Source organism: Erigeron canadensis, chromosome 7 (assembly GCF_010389155.1).
Source record: "Erigeron canadensis isolate Cc75 chromosome 7, C_canadensis_v1, whole genome shotgun sequence".
Lineage (NCBI taxonomy): Eukaryota > Viridiplantae > Streptophyta > Magnoliopsida > Asterales > Asteraceae > Erigeron > Erigeron canadensis.
The window spans coordinates 27,275,842-27,299,102 of record NC_057767.1 but is presented as its reverse complement, the minus strand read 5'-3'; the positions used below and the strand labels follow the sequence as shown (position 1 = coordinate 27,299,102).

The 23,261-nt window shown below is 32.3% G+C and overlaps 3 protein-coding genes across 4 annotated transcripts; all 3 read right to left on the bottom strand.

The window, feature by feature from the left end:
- On the bottom strand, positions 1–7,149 carry LOC122606764 (probable methionine--tRNA ligase). The gene is made up of 17 exons (XM_043779619.1): positions 6,904–7,149; positions 6,216–6,360; positions 5,980–6,133; positions 5,732–5,887; positions 5,373–5,603; positions 5,095–5,238; positions 3,524–3,614; positions 3,301–3,407; positions 3,082–3,196; positions 2,820–2,956; positions 2,655–2,720; positions 2,401–2,529; positions 2,153–2,290; positions 1,904–2,033; positions 1,502–1,740; positions 1,271–1,372; positions 1–414 (listed from the first exon to the last, which is right to left on the bottom strand). Exons 1-17 carry the CDS (start codon positions 7,037–7,039, stop codon positions 184–186), a joined length of 2,451 nt encoding a protein of 816 aa, XP_043635554.1. The 5' UTR covers positions 7,040–7,149; the 3' UTR covers positions 1–183.
- A 5,000-nt stretch (positions 7,150–12,149) lies between these two features.
- On the bottom strand, positions 12,150–12,917 carry LOC122606766 (remorin 4.2-like). Its single transcript, XM_043779623.1, has 2 exons — positions 12,450–12,917; positions 12,150–12,341 (listed from the first exon to the last, which is right to left on the bottom strand). Exons 1-2 carry the CDS (start codon positions 12,915–12,917, stop codon positions 12,150–12,152), a joined length of 660 nt encoding a protein of 219 aa, XP_043635558.1.
- Positions 12,918–14,554: 1,637 nt separating this feature from the next.
- Positions 14,555–21,686, bottom strand: LOC122606765 (remorin 4.2-like). Of its 2 annotated transcripts, none has more exons than XM_043779621.1 (2): positions 20,983–21,676; positions 14,555–15,173 (listed from the first exon to the last, which is right to left on the bottom strand). In XM_043779621.1, exons 1-2 carry the CDS (start codon positions 21,577–21,579, stop codon positions 14,982–14,984), a joined length of 789 nt encoding a protein of 262 aa, XP_043635556.1. In that variant the 5' UTR covers positions 21,580–21,676; the 3' UTR covers positions 14,555–14,981. The 2 variants fall into 2 exon arrangements, with proteins under 2 accessions (XP_043635556.1, XP_043635557.1); XM_043779622.1 differs by lacking the exon at positions 14,555–15,173 and adding an exon at positions 20,308–20,435 and having other exon boundaries at positions 20,983–21,686.
- Positions 21,687–23,261: the final 1,575 nt, after the last annotated feature.

The following is a 23,261-nucleotide window of genomic DNA, read 5'->3' as shown; positions in this document are numbered from 1 at the left end:
TGAATCCAACATCACCCACATTTCATATAAGAAATATCATAAATAGCAGTATTTTCTATCAAACTACACCAGATTCCAGAGCTGTTCAAATGTTACCTCTGATATGTGAAACGTCAAAAAAAGTGAAAAAAAACATCGATATTCGATGAAGAAGCAGTGACAGAACGTATCTCATATACGTGTTCAGTGAATGGGTCCATCGGATATGGTAGACACCTTACAAACACCAGCAGAAGTGGTAAACGGTAGATCTTTAAAGCAGGCGATAAGATCCTTGTCTGTATGTAAATCCACTTGAAGTGTCTCCCAAACCTTCTTCTTAGGGTTAAGAACATCATCAGGCGCACCATCAAACCCAGAAAAGACAACTCTCTCTCCAATAGCAGCAGACTCGGGTGGCTCCACCAATTCTACCTGAGATTATGATCGTGCAATTAGGCTCGTATGCATGTTCAGAATTTGGTGGTAATTGTAAAATACAACTTCATAGCAATATCAACTATATCACATTTGACATGAAAATCTCAGTCAACAGGTGGAGGAAAAGATGATAGAGGTTGTGATGTGAATATACAGCAGCAAACACCAGTAAAAGGAACAATGGATTGATGTTACCAGTTATTACTAGTTACTACCAATATGGGTGGTTTGAGATGTGGGTCTAAACACTTTAACCCAGCTCGACCCGAAACACTTAATGTCTAAAAGACTAAGAATTTTATTTTGATAATATTAGTTGTTATATTCAATAGAATAAACTTTTATTCTATTTTGGTCAAAGTTTGCCCAAAATGTTATCTTCCAAACTTTGGGCAAACTTTGACCAGTTTGACCCAATTACTACAATTATAAAAAATAAAAAATTATAACACTTGGCCTGTTTTAATTAAAACATAGCCCAAATCAAACCATGTACAAGTGGACTGAAACTGCCAGCTCTTGGCTTTTTACATAAAAGAGGTTTTGGAATAAGTTGAGTCACTTTTAAGCTCTCTATCCTATCAGTTGAGCGCTTGTTCACCTAGTGATGCTACAATACTAATCAACTTCACGAACTTGGAATCAACCCAATAATGTCATAAAGCTCTAATTAAAAATTAATTGCTTCTCAGATTCTGAAGGGTTATCAAGTATATTCCTTGACAATTGTAGGTAGAGGATAGTAGCATCAACAGACAATGAACTAATGGATATGTGGACTGGTAATAACATTAGTACTGTGGCACCCTTTAATTAAAGTGGTCTTAACTGCAGTATTATGAAGTATTACCTTGGTGTGATCACCACTGTTGGCACAAAGAACCATTGCATGTGATTTAATACCACGCATGGTTGCTGGCTTTAGATTGCAAAGAACACAAACTTTTCGGTTCTGGAGGAAAAGAAAGAAATGTGAAGCTCAAGAATGATATCTATACACGTTAAGTTACAGAGACCAGACAATATTCATACATGTGCAGATAATATATTAAAGGGACATAGGGATTAAAGTAAAAAAAACCTGCATCTCCTCAAGAGGAATATATTTGACGAGCCCACTAACAACAGTTCTAGGCTGATCTTCACCAACATCAATCTTTTCCACATACAACGAATCAGCATCAGGATGTTTTTGAACCTCCTTAATAACCCCAACACGAATATCAAGTCTACTGATAGTTATTTCCTGTTCAGTAGTAGACTTAGGTTTTTTGGATTCAGCTGCAGATTTAGCTGGGCGTTCTTTCTTTCCACTCTTTTCTGCAAATCATATTTACAGAAATACAATTTTTTGCAATGATTAGCAACTATAAGTAATCTTGGGCTCCAACCTCCCAGCAATCAGAATTAGAAGAGATATTACAAATAATCACTATAACATTCTTTGACTAGTAACATTAAGTCATTAAGAAATGACAATCACCAGAAATACTCGTGTTCTTCAACTTTTCAGCAATTTTCTTTGCCTCAGCTTCTTCCTTCACAGCCCGGTCTGCACGGTCAGCTTGACTTCCAGCAAACTTATTCCTAAAAAATTCCACTTCTTCATCTTTCTGCATGTCATGGAAAAACAAAAACAAATACAAGATGTTCAAGAAGGTGCAGCTGCTTGGCCACATGCAACAAGAAAAGAGAAGCATCTACAGAGAACACAGCAGAGATACAAACTTACCAATTCCTTGAATAAAGGCACAGGGGCCCCAATTTTGTGACCAGCAGGAATGATCTCCCAAGGACATTTGGCCTTTAAAACATCCCCTTTATCATCAGAAAGGGATAGTTCAGAGGGCAAGTTAAGTTGCTTGAGTACCTGTATCAATACATTCAAAAGATTTTTAAGCAAAAAAAAAAGATAACCTGTTGCATATTCATCATGCCTTAATTCCAAAAGCTTCAAAATATAAGCGCAAATTTACTTGCCTCAACCGAAAACGATGGCATAAAAGGTTCTAAAAGGCATGCAAGAAGATAAACCACTCCCACAGAAGTTCTCATGACAATGGAACATGAAGGGAAGTCCTCCTTGTAAAGCTTCCAGAATTGACTTTCCTGCATGAAGATATACAAAATGACTTTTGTTGTGGATTGAAGAGGTTCAGGTTTGTTGATACTTTTATCTATTTCTCTTAAGAAGTGAGGTCATCAATTATAGTCGACAATAGTGGTGGACTTACTTGTAGATATGCATTTCCCTCGCCAGAAATACTCATTGCAATTTTCAATCCTTGCTTTAGTTTGACCTATGTCAAATGCCAAATGCCAAACAGGAATCGTTTTTTTCAAAAATAAAAGTACACCAGATAACTTGAATACTAATATATTCCAATATAATCACTTGCCTTCTCCATGGCGTCCACATATTGGTCAACATAGTTACCAATCTTGTCTCCCAATGCTTTTGTTAAGGCATGTGACTCTGCACCAGGAGCATCAGGAACTAGGTAACTGTATCCTGAACCCTTGCCAGCTCCCGACTCTGTCCATGAATTTAGATATCATCAGATGCAACACCAAAAGAAAAAAAAAATTCATCCCACAATACAATGATGAAGATATGCTACAATTGGAATATGTTAAGTTCCACTGAGACAATCTACTAACCTGGGTCTTTAGCAATAAAGCTTAAGACACGGTTGATGAAATTGCCTAAATTATTTAGCAATTCGCTGTTTAACTTTGCCTGCAAATCCGCCCATGTAAATAACGTGTCTGATACCTAGACAAGCAAACACATTTGAAATATAAAGAATTCAGCAACAACTAAAAAATAATAGAGAATGAAGGCCCCATTATTGATCAAATATTAAACAAACTTCCAACCTCTGGCCTATTGGTTAAGAGATAATATCTCCATACTTCTACAGGAATGCCAGTATCCTTGGCGTCATTTCCGAAGACACCCACACCCTTACTCTTTGAAAACTTCCCTAGAAACGGTATGGAAACATAAATACTAACATACGCATCCATAACCAAGAGCTGAACAGACAAATATTTCGGTAACAGTTAAGCAAAAACCATATAGGGATAGCATTGAACACACCTGCCTCATAATTTAAGTACTCTGTAACACTAATAGTCTTCATCATAGTCCAGCTCTCTGCAGTCCCAATAAGTGTAGAAGGAAACATTACCTGGAACCAATTTTTTCATCACTTAGAAAGCAGATAACAAAGCCAGAACTGACATAAGAAAGATGTAAGATCCTCATCATTTCACATCTTAGACAAAAGATTTACAGTAAACAAAAAGAATATACATGTCACCAGATCAACGCTGCAAACGTGTCTAGCCTACCACAATACAGCTAGTAGCACTCAGTTGACTTTCATCCTTGTGTATGTATATAGGAGATGTAACCAGAAGTTCTAAATATAAATATACATATGCTCTTTAAACGGAACCCCTATTTTCTACATATGTTCAAAGTGTAGTAATTTCAAGATCCAATTGACCCTATGCTATCAGCGCCATTTGGTATTACAACACATATGATAATCACTGTTTCAAGTTGCCAAGAAGATTCTCAAGACACTCAAGGTGGAGAAACAAAAAGGATTAATAGTCAAAACTGATCAACCTAGCCTATTTCCAATTTCACAGAAAATTTGTTGGAACTGACAGTAACTTGTGCAAGAAATCACTCATGGCAGGCCTAGAATCTAGTCACAAAATACAGACTATAACTAGAAACATCTCCAAAAAAGACATCATCTCATTGATAGATTTACCAACAGGACCAAAAATCAATACAGTGACATACAATGCCTAAACTTTCATTATATCAACCATCTTCAATTTAAAAGTAGCTACAACTGTGTACTTTTATTAATAATCCATGAATGACTGAAGTTAAAGGTTGTTACTGCCACTATACGAAAATGTACTGATAAGCATTCAGATTACGTGGTCATTGAACCTTTCCTCGTGTTCTTACCAGTGACTTGATTGGTTCATAAAATCATCTGGTTATGATTGTTGCTTTGTTCTTACCATTTTGGTTAGCTTATCCAGTAAAGTTTTTGGAGATCAAAATTATACCAGTATATTCATGGGTAGGACAGTGGACTATGAAATCAATATAAAACACCCACTTAATGTCTTAATCTCTGCCCACTTTAGGAGTCTCAAGATACATCATCATCTAAACTTGAAACCAGGATTAGTCATACCATATGTATTAATGCAAAAAGCTACCGAGTGATTTAAAGAGAATGAGAGAATACCTAAGTAGGGTTTTGATATGCACATTAAGAAACTCTGGTTACATTAGCATTGACATCAACAAATATACATAGCACAAGAGGAAATGCTGACTGAATTAACTAGTTGTATGGAAATTCGAACAGAAATTGGCATTTGTTGATTCAACTAAGTGTAAATCAAGAGCTGAAAGGAATATCTTCAGATGTAGTGTAGGCATGGTGTACCATGTATGTGCAGGTAGACACATTTGCAACTTTGTAATAATGGTGTGTACCAGTATATAAGAAGGTGGAACTACATCAGCATTTCCCAACATGACTTTTAGGATGTTAAATTACAATTTTGCACGGTCGAGCTACAAATATTATTAATAAAACAGAGAAAAGAAGAAGAAACAAAAGCACTTACAGTGTGAAATGGAACATTATCCTTGCCCATAAACTGATATAGCTCCACATTTTCAGGATTCTTCCACCAAGCCTCCCACTCAGGCGTGTAGCACTTAGTAATCGAAACGTACCCAATTGGTGCATCAAACCATACATAGAAAACCTAATTAATGTAAAAACCACAATAGAAATACGTTAAGCCATGAAAGACTAGTTAAAGAGTAACTTTAACACTTAAAATTATGCTACTAACCATATCCAATATAGATAAAGCCAGTATACAATCAAACTGCTTACCTTCTCTTTATATTTCTCAAGAGGAACAGGAACACCCCACTTCAAATCTCTAGTGATACAACGTTGCCTCAATCCTTCTTTTAGCCAGGCATTTGTTGCATGAATGGCATTTGCACTCCACGAGCCAGCCACTGACATTGTGCTAATATATTCACGCAGTTTACCTTCCAACAAAGGAAGTTCAAGAAACATGTGGTCTGTATCACGAATTCGAGGACTGGTTGAACAAACCTGTTTGCAGAACATAATGCCATTATAACAAGCAGAAAGTTTATTTGTTATTTATAGACCAAAGTATATATATATATAACTGTATAGATTGAATGTTAAACTTCACCTAAACAGAGAGGTAAGTTTACCTTGCATCTAGGATTAATAAGTTCTGTTGGATTTAACAGCTTGCCACACTTTTCACATTGATCTCCTCGTGCAGAATCGTAGTTACAGCCTGGTGTAGGGCAGGAGCCCTCAACTAGCCGGTCAGCTAAAAACTTACTACATGTATCACAGTAAAGCTGCATTGCAGAAAGAACATCACATGATTCATTTACTTAAGGTAATCCAGAAGTCATTCCAAACTTTAGAAAAACTTGAATATAACACACACCTGTTGCATAGTATTCTCCGAAAGCCAATTATTTTCCAATAACTTGTTGAAAATTGCCTGGCAAACTTCAGTCTGTTGAGGTGTTGATGTTCGTCCAAAGTGATCAAAACTTATATTGAACCATTTATACACGTCTCTATGAATCGCATGATACCTAAATACACAAACAAAAAAGATCATTTCACTAATCATAAACTAATCATAAAAATCAAACAGCACACAAATTCGATGATTACTTATCACAAATTTCTTTAGGAGAACAATTTTCCTCCAACGCTTTTGTCTCAGTGGCAGTTCCGTACTCATCAGTACCACATATATATATCGCATTGTATCCTCTCAACCGACAATACCTAGCATACACATCCGCACTCAACACACCTACATATATCAACATAAAGTTCAAATTCAAGACTATCCTAACTGAAAATCAAACTCTAGTATACAGAACTGAAGCATCATCAAGTTAGCTATAAACTTAATGTACAGATATATCTAAGTTGAAAATTGATAGATATATATATATACAAGAGCAAGTACTCGCGCATTGCGGCGGTGAGAGATAGTGGTGGTGATACCTAGGTCATAGAATGTGATAGGTTATAGGAGTTGATATGTCATAGAGTATGATAGTCAAATGTCTTAGCCGTACGGGCTCCGCATGAAATTTTAAGAATACCCATGCAATTTTTATAATTTATTGTTTTTGAGATAAAAAATTTTGAATGAATTGGAGTAATAAATGATTTATGGAGAAGAGAGAAAAAAGATGATTGGTTGAGATTTGAGGAAAGAGAAACGGTATTATAATAGATAGGAGGGGTATTTTTGGGAAGTACTCAAAATCAATATTGAAAATTTAAAGTGAAATCTGCTTTATAATATAGTATAGATATAGATATATAGATGTAATGATGTACTTACATCCAATAATGTTTCCGAGATGAGGTACGTTGTTGACGTAAGGTAACGCACTCGTAATAAGGATGTTTCTTTTGCCTGGAACCGGAAGTTTAATTGGTTTCTGACCGTCGCCGGCGCCGGTTGTAACATCGCCCATTTTTGCCGCCGGTGAATTATTAGGCGTTGGATGCAGAGAGACACAAGAAGAAGATGCGTTGATAACTGTGTTAAGAGTAATGATAAAGCTATGGTTTATGTATGTATAGCCGGAAGAGAAAAGAGGTTATGACTTTATATAGTGGTGGAAGCATATTAGGGTTAAAAAGTTGCAATAACTCTTGATAATTGATAAAGTTAGCATCAAACTTTGAAATTTTGATGCTTTTTTCATATAACTTTTATTTTTTCACATTTAAGGTTTAGACTTTAAAAAGGATAACATTCTACTAGAGGAAAAATCGCACGTTGTGATGGTCATTTATTCGCTTTTTGTTAGGGGGTGTTTGGTTCATAGAAATTAATGGGACCTTAAAGGAATTGGAATTTAAATTCCATTGCTTAGGTTGTTTGGTTGGGAAAATAATGGAATTGAAAATCAAAACTTTCCTTCAAATTTCTTAAAATACAGAATTTACAATTCCTTCACTAAATCAATGGAAAGTTTTCGATTCCAATGGAATTGAGACAATTTGACCAAAAAACCCTCATCATCTACAAACCTATTTCCACTTGAGTGTTATATCTCTGCCGACATCTGTTGTTGTACCGCCACCAACCACTCGATCCACTAAACAATTACCTCCCTGACACCGTTGCTTATATTTCCGGCCACCGCCGTTTTGTATGATTTCTGGCCAAGTGAATTCAGATCTCTTAATCGTTGTATTGTTATGTTAAACAATAGTTTGTAGTTGATCTTTGTTGGATGAAAAAGAGATCTTCTATGGTATATATTAAAATAAATAGGGCAGTTGGAAAAAAAAAATGATTAGAGAAATTATAGAAAAAAAGTTGCAGGGTAGGTAAAGGGGAAAGTTGAATAGTAGTATATTTTTCTGGATACCTGCACATATATCGATCTATATATTACTTTTAATATTATTATATTATTATTATTCTTATTATTGTATATAAAACATACCAATATTGTACACTGTTATTAAATGAAAAAGAAATTATAAACATATAACAAAATGATAGTTTTGTCATTTGTTATTATCTATTTTTAACATCAATTCCATTAAATTCTATCAACCAAACACATAATATATTTTAAAATTTTCAGATTCCAATTCCTTCAAATTCCAACTCCTTCAACAAATTTCAATTCCTTCAAAAATATTTTGTGAACCAAACGCCACCTTAGTTTTCTGATATTTAGCCTCGATCTAGACTCTAGAGTATACAAGCCACCATTAAAGAAATAAAAAATATCAAAACAAAGAGCTACATGTTTATATCATAATAATATCCATATAACATTAACAGGGATTTAAAATCTTTAAAAAAAAAAGCCCTTTTGAGGGTTCACCAACAACAATCAGATAAGAAGAGAAAAAAATGAAATATAAAGGCCAATAATCACAAAAAATAAAATAAAAAATAAGTGTAATTAGTAAAGAAAGGAAAAACAAACAGAGAGAAAAAATATTTATAATTATAGCAAATAAAGGGGGGGAAAATAGATAGAAGACATACCTAGGGTTCCGATGAAGGAGATGACCGGCGAGTAAGTTGAGATGGAGGGTGGCTGGTTGATGGAGAAGAAGCACTGTTATGTTTTTAGGTTTTTTATTTTTTCCAGATGATATAAGTGGGGAACAATGTTTTTTTTTTAAGTTATAAAAGCGTTTTTAAGATCTTCTTTCTTTTAAAAAACCAAACTTTCTTCAGCCCTAATTGCAGATGTTTTAATCAAAAACAAACAGAACCTAAATGAAGAAAAATGTTGTTTTTCTTTACACATCTCCTCTCTTCATCTTTTGGCATCAAAATCAAAACATCTGCCCTATTCGGTCTCGATTTTTAAAAATCTGGTCACAAAAAGCATGGGTAGTCGCTGTTTATTTCATTACTCGTCTAGGCGATTGCTGAAATATGTGCTTAAGTTTAGCTTTACATATTTCTGAAAAGCTTATTTGATTTTTCAGTTTTTTAGTACGTCAGAAGGTAATAACAATATAACATTATCATATTTTACTCCATCAAAATTGCAAGTTGTTTAGCCTTTTTCAGCTCATAGATTTTATTTAGACTTTTTATGCCTTTAATCTACTATTGCATTGATAACATAGTCATGCCTAGACAAAAAGAATGCAAATATAGGGTATTTACCTAACGCAAAATATATGCAAACAGAAACGAACATAACACAATACTTGAAATTGAAATTATACATTTGCGGAATGATGGTCTGCCCGAAAAGATGTGCTTTTTCTATTTATCCACACATCGATATCTCTAACATTGTTGTTTGTGCTTTACACTATAGAATGCTGATTTAGAGGGAATAGTCGAATACATATCTACGCTTTAGAGTATGAAATACATGGATTTAAGCGATGCTTATAGTTAAATAACACCATCTCGTGTGTCCATATCAAGCGAAAAGAACCCCCCCCCCCTAAATTTAAAAATAAAAATAAAATACACTGACTATATTGGTATCAATTTTCTCCCCAATAGTATATCTGCAAGTTTTGTTCATATAAATGATCTAACTCGACTTACCATATTGAACCTTCATTATCATTCTATATACCAGATTCTATATAAGTTATATGTTAACTAATATTCTATACTGATCGAGAATATTATTACACAAAATCTTTCTAATGTGTTTTATCATTTTTAATTTATAATATACTCATGTATACATAGAACTAAAGGTGAAAGGTATGAGCAGCAAGTTTGTGTGGTATCGCAAATTGACATGCGGTAACACCATTCTCTTGCTCTTGGCATTGTGTGGCATGCGGCATTGGCATATGAAATCGGCATGTGTGTATGGATGGAGAGAGAACTTAACATGACACTTAATGGTGTGAAGACAAAATCCTTTGCCAAGTTTTTTTTTTTAATTGGTTATATAGTACTCTCATCAATTGACATCTTTTGGCATAGTTGCCACCACCCCTATAAGTTGGCATATTTGACATGGTTTGGATATCACATGCCAATTTTGATTCGGTGTTGCCATGCCAGTTTTTGGTACAGTGACAACTGCATCCTTCTAAGATTATAATAAAATTGTTACTTTTATATCACACAATTTATGAATGAAAGACGTAAGCTTTTGATACTAATACAACCACCTAGTAAAACTTTACAAGTAGTGTTAGGATCCTTGCATTTATGTGTGTAAATTGTAGATCCCATTTTTTCTGACAGCAGTTCACAAAAACTTCGATCCCCAGAGATTGAACCGTTGGATTGTCCCCATTTTTGGACAGGAGTTTCATAACATCAGGGCCAACATTTTGGACGGTTGAATTTGTCTCAGGAGGTCTGAAGGTTGAGTTACAGGGGCTGGAACAGAGAGCAGAATTTTTGGTGATGTTGTTCCTCTTTTGTCCTTGTTATGTTTCCATACATCTTGATGTTTTATTCCAAGTGTATGTTGATTGTTTTATGCCTCTAGTATAGCTAGAGAAGGTCTGATTGTATTCCTCTATTATTGGTAATAGTGGATTTTAAGCGGCCTACGGATCCCGTGGTTTTTATTCTCAATTTGAGAGGCTTTCCATGCTATAAGTTTTTGTGTTTGTGTGTGTTATTGTTTGCTGATCTTATTACCATTAGGGGCTGATTTTGATTGCATTTTGGGTTCCCTACATGTTAGTGTTCTCATAGGTTCACATGGGTTAGGAAAGGTTGTCAAACAAAGGGGTTATTTCTGCATTTGTGTTTACCGTTGTGAAGTTTTTTTCCTATCAACTATATGTGTACTGACTTAATACGTAGTGATGAATAAATATATGTAAAAGTTTTAATGGTAGTGTATATAAAACTCATAAACCTCGTAAAATACATGAGTCAAAAGATGATGGCGGCTGGCTACCGGCTTCACCAAATGTCAGTTCTAGATAGGCTAACATATGCATAAAAATAGTTGAGAACACATGACCAAGCGAACATCATGACCACGCCATGCATCCGACATTTGACTAATGAGATCGATTAGTTGTGCACACAAAGAAAGAAAAAGAAAGACCAAAAGAAAAGCCAACATCATGACCGAGCCATGTATCCGACATTTAGAACAAACATTTATGAGCTCGAGGTTTTTTTTTTAAAAAAGTTTTTGATCTTGAAAAATAATAAAAATATTGGAAAATTGGATTCTAAGCTCAAAGTCCTTGAATTGTAATGTCTTGGATGGTTGTGGTTAAGCCATATAATAAATTATATTCTGACACTATTTTAAGTAGTTCATTAACATGAAACTAACCACTCACTTCAATGTTCATCCTAGATACTAAAACTAACAACATCCGCTTTGGTACTAAATCCAACAATTTTGAGTCATGACCTACTAATCAAGGATGTTGAAGGTGTTACTATTAAGTATCAAAAGCAACAAGATGACACAAGCTTAACTTTCAATCAAGTAATGTCATGTATCCCAAGATCGTCCAAAATTATTTTCAAACTACCTTGCAAATATTTACGTTTATATTGTTTAGTTAACTTAAGAGTGGAAAGAAGAGGAGAACGAAGAGAAGTTTTCCTTTTTAATCACCTCAAGAATGCAGTTTATAACTTCCTCTCTCATCTCCTTTCCTTTCCATCCTTAAATAAAACTAAACAATATGCACAATTACAAAGGTGTGGCAATGGGCCATATCATCTCATGGGCCTAGACTAGGCCGTACCATGAATCTAGTCATATACTCATATCTAGGCCATAAGGCCCATAATACATATACATAAAACTATGTAGCCACAAACAAATGTAGCATTGAAACACAACTATCAAAACTTTAAAATTTCACACAGAGACCATATATATAGACAAGAAAATTTATTTGATCTTCCAAATACAGTCTCTAGGCATTTATAAAAATAGCCAACCATATACCATGAGTTAACATAGTATAATGTGTACATAACTAATTTAAATAGTGGCATGAAAACAATGAGAAATATAACTTTACATCTTACTAGATGAACTAAAGATAGATTAGTCCAAGTCATATATAAGATATTCTTCAAACTTCAAATCATCATTATATAGATCATGAACTAACAAGATAGTCAAGAGTCTCTTAAAAAAATGAGTTCTTAACAGGAGCCCTTCCAACAGCTTTCATCAAGTTAGCTACTTCAAGAACTCTAGCAACTTTGGTGCCCCTCTTGGCCTCTGCTGATGCTCTTCTTTCTTCGGCTTTTTGATGCGCTTTTGCTATCTCGTTCTCCATCTTTTCCATTGCTCGTACTCGTTTCTCTTCCAACTTTCTCTGCACAAACAAATGACAAAATAATTTATCAGCTTCTTTTAAATAAACGATCATGATATAGAGGATTCTGAATTTCTACACTACATGTTACTCATATTTACGGCATACCTCCATTTTCTTCATCTTTAAAGAGGATTTTTGAGCCTGCTCGCTCTCCCAACCATTAATTATTGCATCTTCACACTTAAAACGATTGTTGATCTCAGCGACCTTTGCATTCTTCCAAGCCATTATCTTGGATTCTACTTCTTCCTTCTTATAGCTTCTCACCGAAGGCGCCACCTCCCTGCCACCATTAATGACAACAGAACGACTATCTTCTCGTGTAGGAGATAAGGAAGGATGCATTCCAAGACCCCAGTTGCTATCAGCGTCGTTTTCAGCTGTGGTGCTTGTTCTCGGTGATCCTGCTAGCACTAATGTACTATTAGTGACACTCATATTTGAAAAATCTCCACGTGAGGCCCGATCACTAGTAGTCATGGAAGGCGCGTAATATGGTGGAGTCAAAGCATGTACATCTCTTATATCTTCATCAACATGAAGATTTTGAGACACTTGATCATAGTTGGACATTTAAATGAGATATTTAGAAGTGGAAGTTAAGCACTTTCTGATTTTAGTATACAAAAAGGTGAAATCAAATGGACAGAATATGTATATAACAAGATACACAAGATCTAAAATATGCAACTGTGACATGATAAAGTATTGTTGTGACTAATTGACTCCTTTCCATGGTATTTCCTTTTTGTTGTTTCTTGTTAATTTAACACCACTTTTTCTGCAGTTGGTGGAACAAAAGGATTTGAATATGTAAAATGTTCTTGTCATGGGTCCTCTATAAACATATTAAAACTTAATTTCACGTCACTTTGAACAAGTGATTGGAGTGGTTTTCTTAAAGCGAATAGACGAATAGTTAAATTGGTTTTAAAATCCTGAAAACGCGTTTTCTGTTTCATTTTGTAATATAAAATCATCTTAACGAAATGACATTTTACAAGTGTAACCGTTTTATTGAGGTAATTTATACACTTACTAACTCCATGTTTCTGCTTATTACTTGTAACCCCTAATGATCCGACAATTATACTGTTACATTAATGTTTCCTTGTAATGTAGGTAAACTAGTTGTTACTTTAGAATGGCGTGATCTGTTAAATTCATGAAGTCATTCTAACTCATATTTTTATATATATTATCTTATTATGACAGGTTTAAGTAGTAAAAGGATATCTGCATACACTATTTTCTGCAATATTATATAACTAAACTTGCTCAAGAATGGATATGTGATGGACTGTAACATGGTAGTTTCTTTTGTTTGTTGCACTGACGACTATTGCCAACATCTTCTGACTTCTGATCATGCAGGGTTAAATATCAGTTTGCAGAGTTAAGAAGGTGCGCAAAATGTAAAATGTACTGACGTTAAATGAAAAAAAAAGCGTTAGGCAGGGCTTAGGTGACCCATTCAGACCCGATATTTTTTATGAGGTGTTTCATTCTAGACCCTTATCCAATGTGACCCATACAAAAGTATTTATTCATTTCCAAATTGTGTATTCAATCTATCATTAACCAGTACAGGATAATTTTTTTGGTCATAGTATATAATATTAAGTTAATGATCACTGGAAATAAGAAACCGACGAACGTGAAGATCTCCCTAAGATTTTCTCATGTAAAATGGTCTAATAGGGTCCATCATACTTCTAGAAAAAGTTGAAAAGTGTAATAACTGGTTGAAATGATTATGAAACAAAAATCACTATCTTAGACTAAACATATAGTAACCAAATGGCATTTGGGAGTGGGAGCATCAAAATGACCTAACAACCATGCGGTCATAAGTTCAAAGACTATTGGGAGAAAGGTATTTATTCATTATATCTATGTGTTAATGTTTGTCAGACATGCTTCTTCTGTTTCTCCAAGTTTGAATGACAATCAACCAGCAACACTTGAAACTGGCCTTATGTGATATATACAATCAGCGTTTTCCTTTTCTGAAAACCAATTTGCACACGGTAAATTTGTGATCCGTTAGGACATGCATCATCGATCTGATTGAGAAACCTGATTTGATTAATTTCATGACTCAAACAGAAAGTGCTGAAATTGAATGTTTATCAGATTACTAGTTTTCTTGTATACATTGAATTTTCAGGTTCCTCTAGCAGGATTTAAGAGGTACTAAGGATCACTGATTAGTAGAAGTTCAACAAAGCATAAATAATACAGTACTAATATTATTCATTTACAAGCTGCATAATTACACCACAAATGTCACGAACACAACTTGACTAGTAGCGTGCCAATATGACAACTACTTCAAAAAGTAGTTTTTAACAAAAACACTGTACAAAAGGTTCTCTCGATCACAAGCTTTCTAGTGATACTAACACACTCAAATACGGTATTCTTCATCGTGCATTGATCAAACACACATAAATACACCTCCAAGGCTTGTATTTTTAGGGTACTACACTTTGAGATTGTCCCCTGGTCCTTATGGGTGCCCTTCAATCGAAAAATAATGGAACACTATAAGTACGCATATGCATATGTTATTTAAACCGATGACTAATTTTTTTTTTTTTTTTTTTTTTTTTTGGCGTGTGTGGGATGAAGAGGCTAAAAAAAAGAGCGTTTCGTAGGAGCCCGACCAACGGCTCTCATCAAGTTGGCTATTTCCAAGACCCTGGCCACTTTGGTTCCTCTCTTGGCCTCAGCAGTTGCTCGTCTTTCTTCTGCTTTTCTTTTTGCTTTTGCCACATCATTTTGCATCTTCTCCATTGCTTTTGCTCGTTTTTCCTCCAGTTTCCTCTGCAAGATATACAATAACATATATGCTATGAAAGTTCTGTATAATCCAAGACACACTTAAATTGCTTTATACTAAATTTTGGTTATCCCTATCTTGCAACTTAATCATCTACGAGTTGTAAGAGAGATATACTCTGTACATCATAGAATTAGACCGATAAATGAGACCTTAACCAAGTAGGCATTTTAAAGTTGAGCGTTGAGCATGTAATGTGTAATGGAGAAGATGTACCTCATTTGCAACAGCTAAATGTAACATACATAAGCTAAGAGTCATTACAGAAAATGTACCTAATTAGGGGTGGCCATTGGGTGAGATTCAGGTTGTCAAGTTCAGAATGGCGAGTTTATATTACCTGACCCGAACCCAGCCAGAGTAGACTATTGAGTTAGGGCTTTTCAGCTATAGCCTTAAACTTGCTAACCCGGGCAAGACCCATTTGACATGTTTAAGAATTGAGTCACAAGGGTGGGGGTTGTTTGACATAACACAGGTTAGGTTGGCTTCAAATCAAATGAGTTTCGGGTCAACTTGGTTAGATATGAACTTTATGTCTCAAAAACTATACAAATGTTGTTATGTCGAGTTCTAGATCAATCATCATATCAACTATTGTCCAGATAATATTCTAAAGCTATACATTTTCTCTATACAGTAAAGAACGAAGCTTAACACAATGATATACATAATCGTGCTAGTTAATAATGTATAGTTGTAATTTAATCACAGATAACTAAAGCTTTCCGAAATAAAACTCTTCAAAAATCAAAAACTTGCAATTCTACGATCAAACTAACTTTTCATCCCAATGCTTCCTTTCGTTAGTGATTTGGGTTATTTTTTTAACGGCTAAATGTTAGTACTATTTCTACTCATACTCCTACACAACCCAAAATATTACTTACGGATAAGTATTTTGGAATGTAACAAACTTTGAACGAATATCTATAATAGGAAATAACTAAAGTTGTGTGTATTGTATGTAAACAACTTCAAAACTAATTTGTAGTCTTTTTAGCCAAGTTTTTTAATTTTGTTTTTTAACTTGTTTTTTTTTGGTCTACTAAATTTGTTTTAACATCATACCCTCATGCCATACATACATGTAGATTCTGTTCTAGTCTCTGATATTTTAAGTAAGGCAGTAAGTAGTAAGTACATATTATTATGATCTTGTAGTACTTGAATTAAAATTCTACTCATGGAAATGTATCCATTATCTATATCTATCTACCAATATATATATATAACAAGGTTTTAAATTTTTTTATAAAAAATAAGGACCATTAGATGAGCTTTAACTTTTAACCACAACCATTAGATCAAATTAATAATATTGTTACCAAATTTATTATTAAGTATACACGATATTAGTCCCTCTACTTTATATAATTAGTCAAATATCAATATGTATTTAATAAAACCGAAATATATGATATTAGGTACATATAAGTTTGGAAATAATTTATTTAAAGAATATGTAAATGGGAATATGAAAAACGAATAAGCTGTGTACGTAGTATGATATACAATTTCAATGTATGGCCCTTTTAATACATCTACAAGTTCACATCTAGGTTTCCATCATTTTTTCATTAAGATTTTATTTTATGGCAAGTTAGATTTCTATTGATATAAAGATTTAATATATAATAATAATAATAATAATAATAATATTTAGTAAACCTATAAATAACTTAGTAGGCAGTAATTACCTATACTCTTTATATCTTTTAGGATGTCATGTTAGTGAAAAAATGTCGATATCTTTACTAAAAAAAATAAATAATATAATATTATAGTGGCAATATCCCATTGGTATCCTAAGTCCATGAATGAAAGATTTGCTTAGGGAGCCCTTAGTTCAAACCAAAGAGGGCGAAGATTTTACTCTTAATTAATTGTTGTGCTCTTTGGCGGGTTATTAAGGGGTTTCCCTGTAATCCATATGGTGGCATTCACGTAGAGACCATTAGGGATGAATGCTTTGCGACCAAATGTTCAAAAAGATGTCGACATAATGTTATTAACTACTTTAAGTTTAACAAGTTAAAGTTATATTAAAACTTTAGATGTAAAATAAATCATATAAATGAGCATTTTAAAATTAAAATTTTAGACATAAGTATCACGAGACTTATAAAATTAAAAGTATCCAGACTTAGTTATATAATATACACTTACATGATTAAAAAGCAAACATTAAAAAAAAATTTAAGCCTTTATAATGGATACATACTAAACTTTTACTACTAAGCATCACTAATACAAACATATTATTGTTTTTATATTAAAAAAATATATTATTTTGTCAATCCCAAATTTACTGTTACATAAATAATGTTCACTTAGTTATATTTATCGTATATCCGTATGTTCATGTTGTTAAACTATAATTATCGTAATCCACACAAACATAGTTTAAAAGTTTCTTTTTAAAACTTAATGATAAATTTATCATCTATCAAATATGTATATTATGACTATATTTTCTTTTTTATAAGTGTGTCTGAATTTTATAATTAACATTTAGTTTAAAACAGGTAATATTTAATATCATTAGTTATTGTAATATTATGTTGATTTATTAAATAGATAATTATTGTATTTTACAGTGGTAATTTGATATTTGATTTTTTATAAAATAAGAAGATAATATTTTTTTTTTTAGAATTATTTTATTACAATAAATAAACATGATGTATTAATTAAATTTAACTTTACATCGTTGTTCTATAGCAAAATAACGAATATATGTTACAAACATCTACAACTAAAAATCAACATAAGTCTGATAGTAATTATTATAATTTTTAAATTAATCTTATATGTATTTTATTTTATATCATTATTTAAATTATTTTTATTGCGTATTACGCGGGAAAATAATCTAGTATCTATACTATATTATAAAGCAAATCTCTCATGTCTACATTTTAAGTTTTAACATTTATTTTTCCAAAATGCCCATATATCAATTATATATTTACCTAACACATTTTTCCTCTCCTCAAATCTCAATATTTTTTTTCCCTCTCCCCCATAAATCATTTATTCTTCCAATTTATTCAAAATCTTTTATCTCAAAAACCATACATCGGTAAATTTTTAAAAATTATATGGGTGTTCTTAAAATTTCATGCTCTTTCATTAGCGATGTCATTCGATATACTTTCGACGAATTTTTAAGGTATTTGGCTATCATATTCTATGACCTATCAACCCCACCACCGCAACGCGCGAGTACTTGCTCTCGTTTATTTGTAATGTAAATCACCCTTTTCTCATCTTTTAACTTTCAAGGGTAAAGCAACTAAAGCAAGGGCTTTAGGCTCTGCATGATCGAAGGCCTCAAATTATATATATATATATATATACGTTAAATATATCATTTTATTCTATGTGTAAACTATGCTACATATTGATAAATTTTCGTATAAAAAAATTAAAAATAAAATAAAAAGGCTTAAAAGTAAGTCTAGTTTCAAAGGATTTTCAAACCAATTTAGGACAGACAGATTGTAAGATATTAGTTTAACAAAAACTTTATATTCATTAACTATTTGGCCCAAATAACAAATATACTTAATCTCTTTTATTTTATTTTTTAACGGCATTTAGGTTGTATTGTTTGTTTTCCAATATTTTTCCTATATGTTGTTCAAAATATATATCCTCATTATCCTAAAAGATTTTTTGTTTAACTTTTACAATCAAAACACTTTTGAACCTTATTAAATCATCACCAAACTTTATTAACTAAGTTTATTTTTTAGACTGATTAAGGGAGAATTCTAATACTACTTTTTTGGTTCTTTTGTTCTCCTTTTTAAATGGTAGTGTCTATAAACACACCCACTAATTCAATATAAACACCCACTATATGCAAGTTTGTTCTTACGCGGGAATTATACTCGCTTTGACCAGAAAAGTCAAAGTACCATACTGAAAGTATCAATATATATTGTATGATGGGTGTTTAAACACGATAAGTATAAATGTATACTATTTATATGGTGGGTCTTTAGATTGGGGTGCTCCTATAGCAAATCCTCTTAAATAAATTTTAGTCGTAAATAAGTCTCATTTTTAAATTTTGCTTTAGGACCCAATATGACTTGAGCCGCCATTCGCCTTTGAAATACTTAAATTACTCATCTCTTTTATTAACTAATATAAATATCTTCACCTAATATATCTATAATGACCTTAACAAAATTAATTACTTTTACATCGCCCCATTAAATTAATTACTTATAATTAATAAACACATCGCTAGGTCACCAACACTGACACCGGTCGTTGCTGCCGCCGTATTACGCGGGTAACCTTTTCATTTGAGTAATCTTATCTTTTTGACTTTTGATGATAGAAATACGTGAATACGTGATTATGTCATGGGTTCAAATTATTAGTTAATTGGTCACCAATCAATTTGTTGTTGGATCATCAACCTTGATTTGTACCAATTGGCAATTGCCTAAAGTATTGTCCAAAAGAAAGAAAAATAAAAAAGAGGTAATGTGTACATAGCTTATTGTTACACGTATGTATTTTATGTATATATATCCACGGTATTCATACCAAAGAAAGGCAAAAGAAAGCAAAAGAAAATTAAATTGTATTCTAAAGGTACAACATTATCAAGTAAGTAAGTAGGGTTGAAAAGTAAAAGTTGTTGTCTAGGATAAATGTTAACAAGTCTTCAACAACAAAAAAAGTCTTCAACAAAAAAAAAAAACAAGTAATTGTAGGTTTTTATTTGCTGTATTCTATAAAGTAATATTTTACCTTTCACTTTATTTTTAATAATCAAAAATAACTAAAATAAATGGATAATACTTTAGAAAAAGTGTAATAAAGTGTACTCCGTTATGTTAAATGAAAGCGCTTTAAATGCGTTATTATCTATATCTATAAACCCTTATAAAACATATTGAAATTCTATTTTAGAAAAATCATCATTTTTTTATACCAAAAATACCCATATTTTTTAATCATAATTTCCATATACACCTAATTTATACTTTTATAATAATATCTAATAAAGAAAACAATTCTCTCTTTAAATGTTATATGAAAAAATTATCTAAAATAAAATTATTGATTAAATTATACTACCAGTCATTTATCTTTTATTATATCTTCATTAACTTTTAAATCAGTTACTAAGTTACTTTTCCATCAATTATCTACACCACTTGACGCCGCCTCCACTATCAACAGTCGCTTCCACCACCACATCGTCGCCGCCACGACCACTGCTGCATTGTACGGATACCGTGCTAGTTATGTTAAAGGGATAAATATATATAGTTCTACACTACACTATAAAAAGACTTAATTTCATTCTTACATTTTTAAGTATCATCAAAATTGTTATTATTTTTCTATTTTATCATTTGATATTTATATTTATATAATCTTATATATAAACACTCACATAATTATCACTATTATTTTTATACATTTTTACAATAATAACAAATATACTTTTAACATATCAGTATGTTAAACAACTTAATTAAGATTATAGAACGAAACCGATTGCCAGCTACCATCACTTTTTTAGTCTATAAACTTCATGAATAATACTACATTTTAAGTTTTTGTTAATACATTGCATATGTACACTTTTAAGAAACTTCCAATATAACACCCAACTAATATATACCACTATCAATCATTTTTCTTATATTAAATCTCAAATAATGGTTGAACTTTCCCAACTAAACTAACACGTTGGCTTAGAAATTTAAAAAGTAGCAAACAAGTCCTATAACTTCATAATTATAACACTTTAAGTACCTCAACTTTTTTCATCCAAGAAGTAGACTTTTGAACCTGCTCACTCTCCCATCCATTGATGATTGCATCATCCCTCTTAAACCGATTATTTATCTTGGCAATCTTAGCATTCTGCCATGCCGATATCTTCGATTCCACCTCCTCTTTCTTAACACGCTGCATCGACGTCACATCATTTTGGCTATGACTATTTGTACCAATATTGCCACGTCTAGTTGGAGAGGCCATTATCGGGTTATTATCAGCCACAATAGCCAATGGATTAGTATCTCTTTGAAATTGATCTTCCTCTCTAATCCTTTCCAAGTTAATAATTGGCTCATTATGTTCATTAACATCAATATCATTTCCCGCAATTACTAAGGCATTAAATTCTCTACTCATAGTAGTGAATTCGGTACTAGCTACCGAAAGATTTGATGATCGATGGCTAGTTGTTTCCCATGCTAATTCTCCACGTCGAGGTTGTTGAGATGATATTATTGGTGGTTGTGGAGGTTGTGGATGTGGTGATAGAGCATGAATTTCACGTATATCGTCGTTGTCATCTTCGTCGTCTTGTTGATGTTGTGTAGAGGTAGAAGCTTGATTGAACATGGTGGTGGTGATTTAGAGGATTGAAATGAAGTTTGGATTGTGGTTATTAAGGCTAATATAATATGAACCACATATATGGTGGAACTTGCATGGAGTATAGGCTACACTAAAGAAGTCATTATTTTGTTGTCTCCTTTGACAAAGATGGTGCAAAACTAAAAAGGGAAAAAAATACTTTTTTTATTTTTTCAAAAAAAAAAAAAAGAAAAAATATAGTGGTTTTTATTATGATAATTTTTCGAGAATGTCAAATTCGATTCATTTATATAGAGAAGTAACTAATAATTAACAGAATTATATCAGGCAAGAAAATATGTAACTAAGCATGAAATGAAAAACCTTATGTTAGGGCGTGTTTAATTAAGGAAAATGTTTTCTAGTTTTTTATTTTTAATTTTATAGAAAATGAAAGAGAATTGATAATAGTACCACAATTCTTTATTAATCTACTATTATTAAGCATTATATATTTGTACTGTCTGCTATAACAGTTATACAGTGTGGTACAGTAATAAAAAGTAGTGGTACTAATATGTGCTCCCAAAATGAAAAGAAAAAAAAAAAAATTAAAACGCGTTCAAAACTAAAATATATTATTTTCATTTTTCATCTTAAAAAACATATTATAATATATTTTGTTAAGTGGGGGGGTTAGGAGTGGGGTGGGGGAGGGGGAGGAGGTGACGGGCAAGGACATGGGTGTAGGGTGATAATTAATATAATATAATGTATTTTCAATTTTAAAAATAGAAAATGAAAATTAGAAAATAATAAAAATATGTATTCTAGTTTCCTATAGAAAAAATAGAAAAATAATGTTTTTTGTTTTCTTAGAAAACTAAGATTCGAACGTCTTTTTTGTTTTCTTAGAAAATGCAAAACATCAGGTGTTTTTTTTTCAAACTAAACGGACTCCTACATATCCGTGTCTACTTGAAAATTTTTATGTCTCTACTATGAAAGTTTCAAATTCAAATTCGAATTGAACATCGCTATTTGTGTTCATATATTGGTTAATTTGTAGAGAACTAGAGATGCAATATACGATTGCCAAACATATATAGTGTGATCAGTTGCTCTCATGCAAGATTTTTCTTTCACACATTATACTTATATTTTGTATTTTTCTTTGTTAACAGTATATACTTACATTTTACCAAATCAATTGTTGTTCATAGCAAATGGAAACCAAAAGTTATATAAGATGTGATGTATGTGATATATCATCCTGTTCCTTATTTAATTTACTCATTTAATAAACTTAACATAAAACTACTGTAATTGCTAAGCACCGTGTGCTTAATTACCCATTTTATTTAAATATTGAAAAGCAAATAATTTAAAACTAGAAGATATTATTTATAAATAATAATATCTTGTGCGAATGCATTATTGACATTTTATATGTGTTGTTTCGGATATATATGATAGGATTCACACAGGAATTAATTAATTAATTCTTAAACAAAGAGTGTTCGCGTAATTTTATAGAAAATAATAATAATAATAATAATTAGTCCATTAGCTTCTTGGTCGAAAAGGTGGCCTAATACGCCACCCAACAAACGAAACGTGTCAAAGATTTTTAATTAATTGTATTGTTATTATTGTTTTTTCTTTCAAGTTTATTTTATAACGAGAAGGGAGAACTGCCCCTTTAAGTCAAGGTAATACTTTAGTTG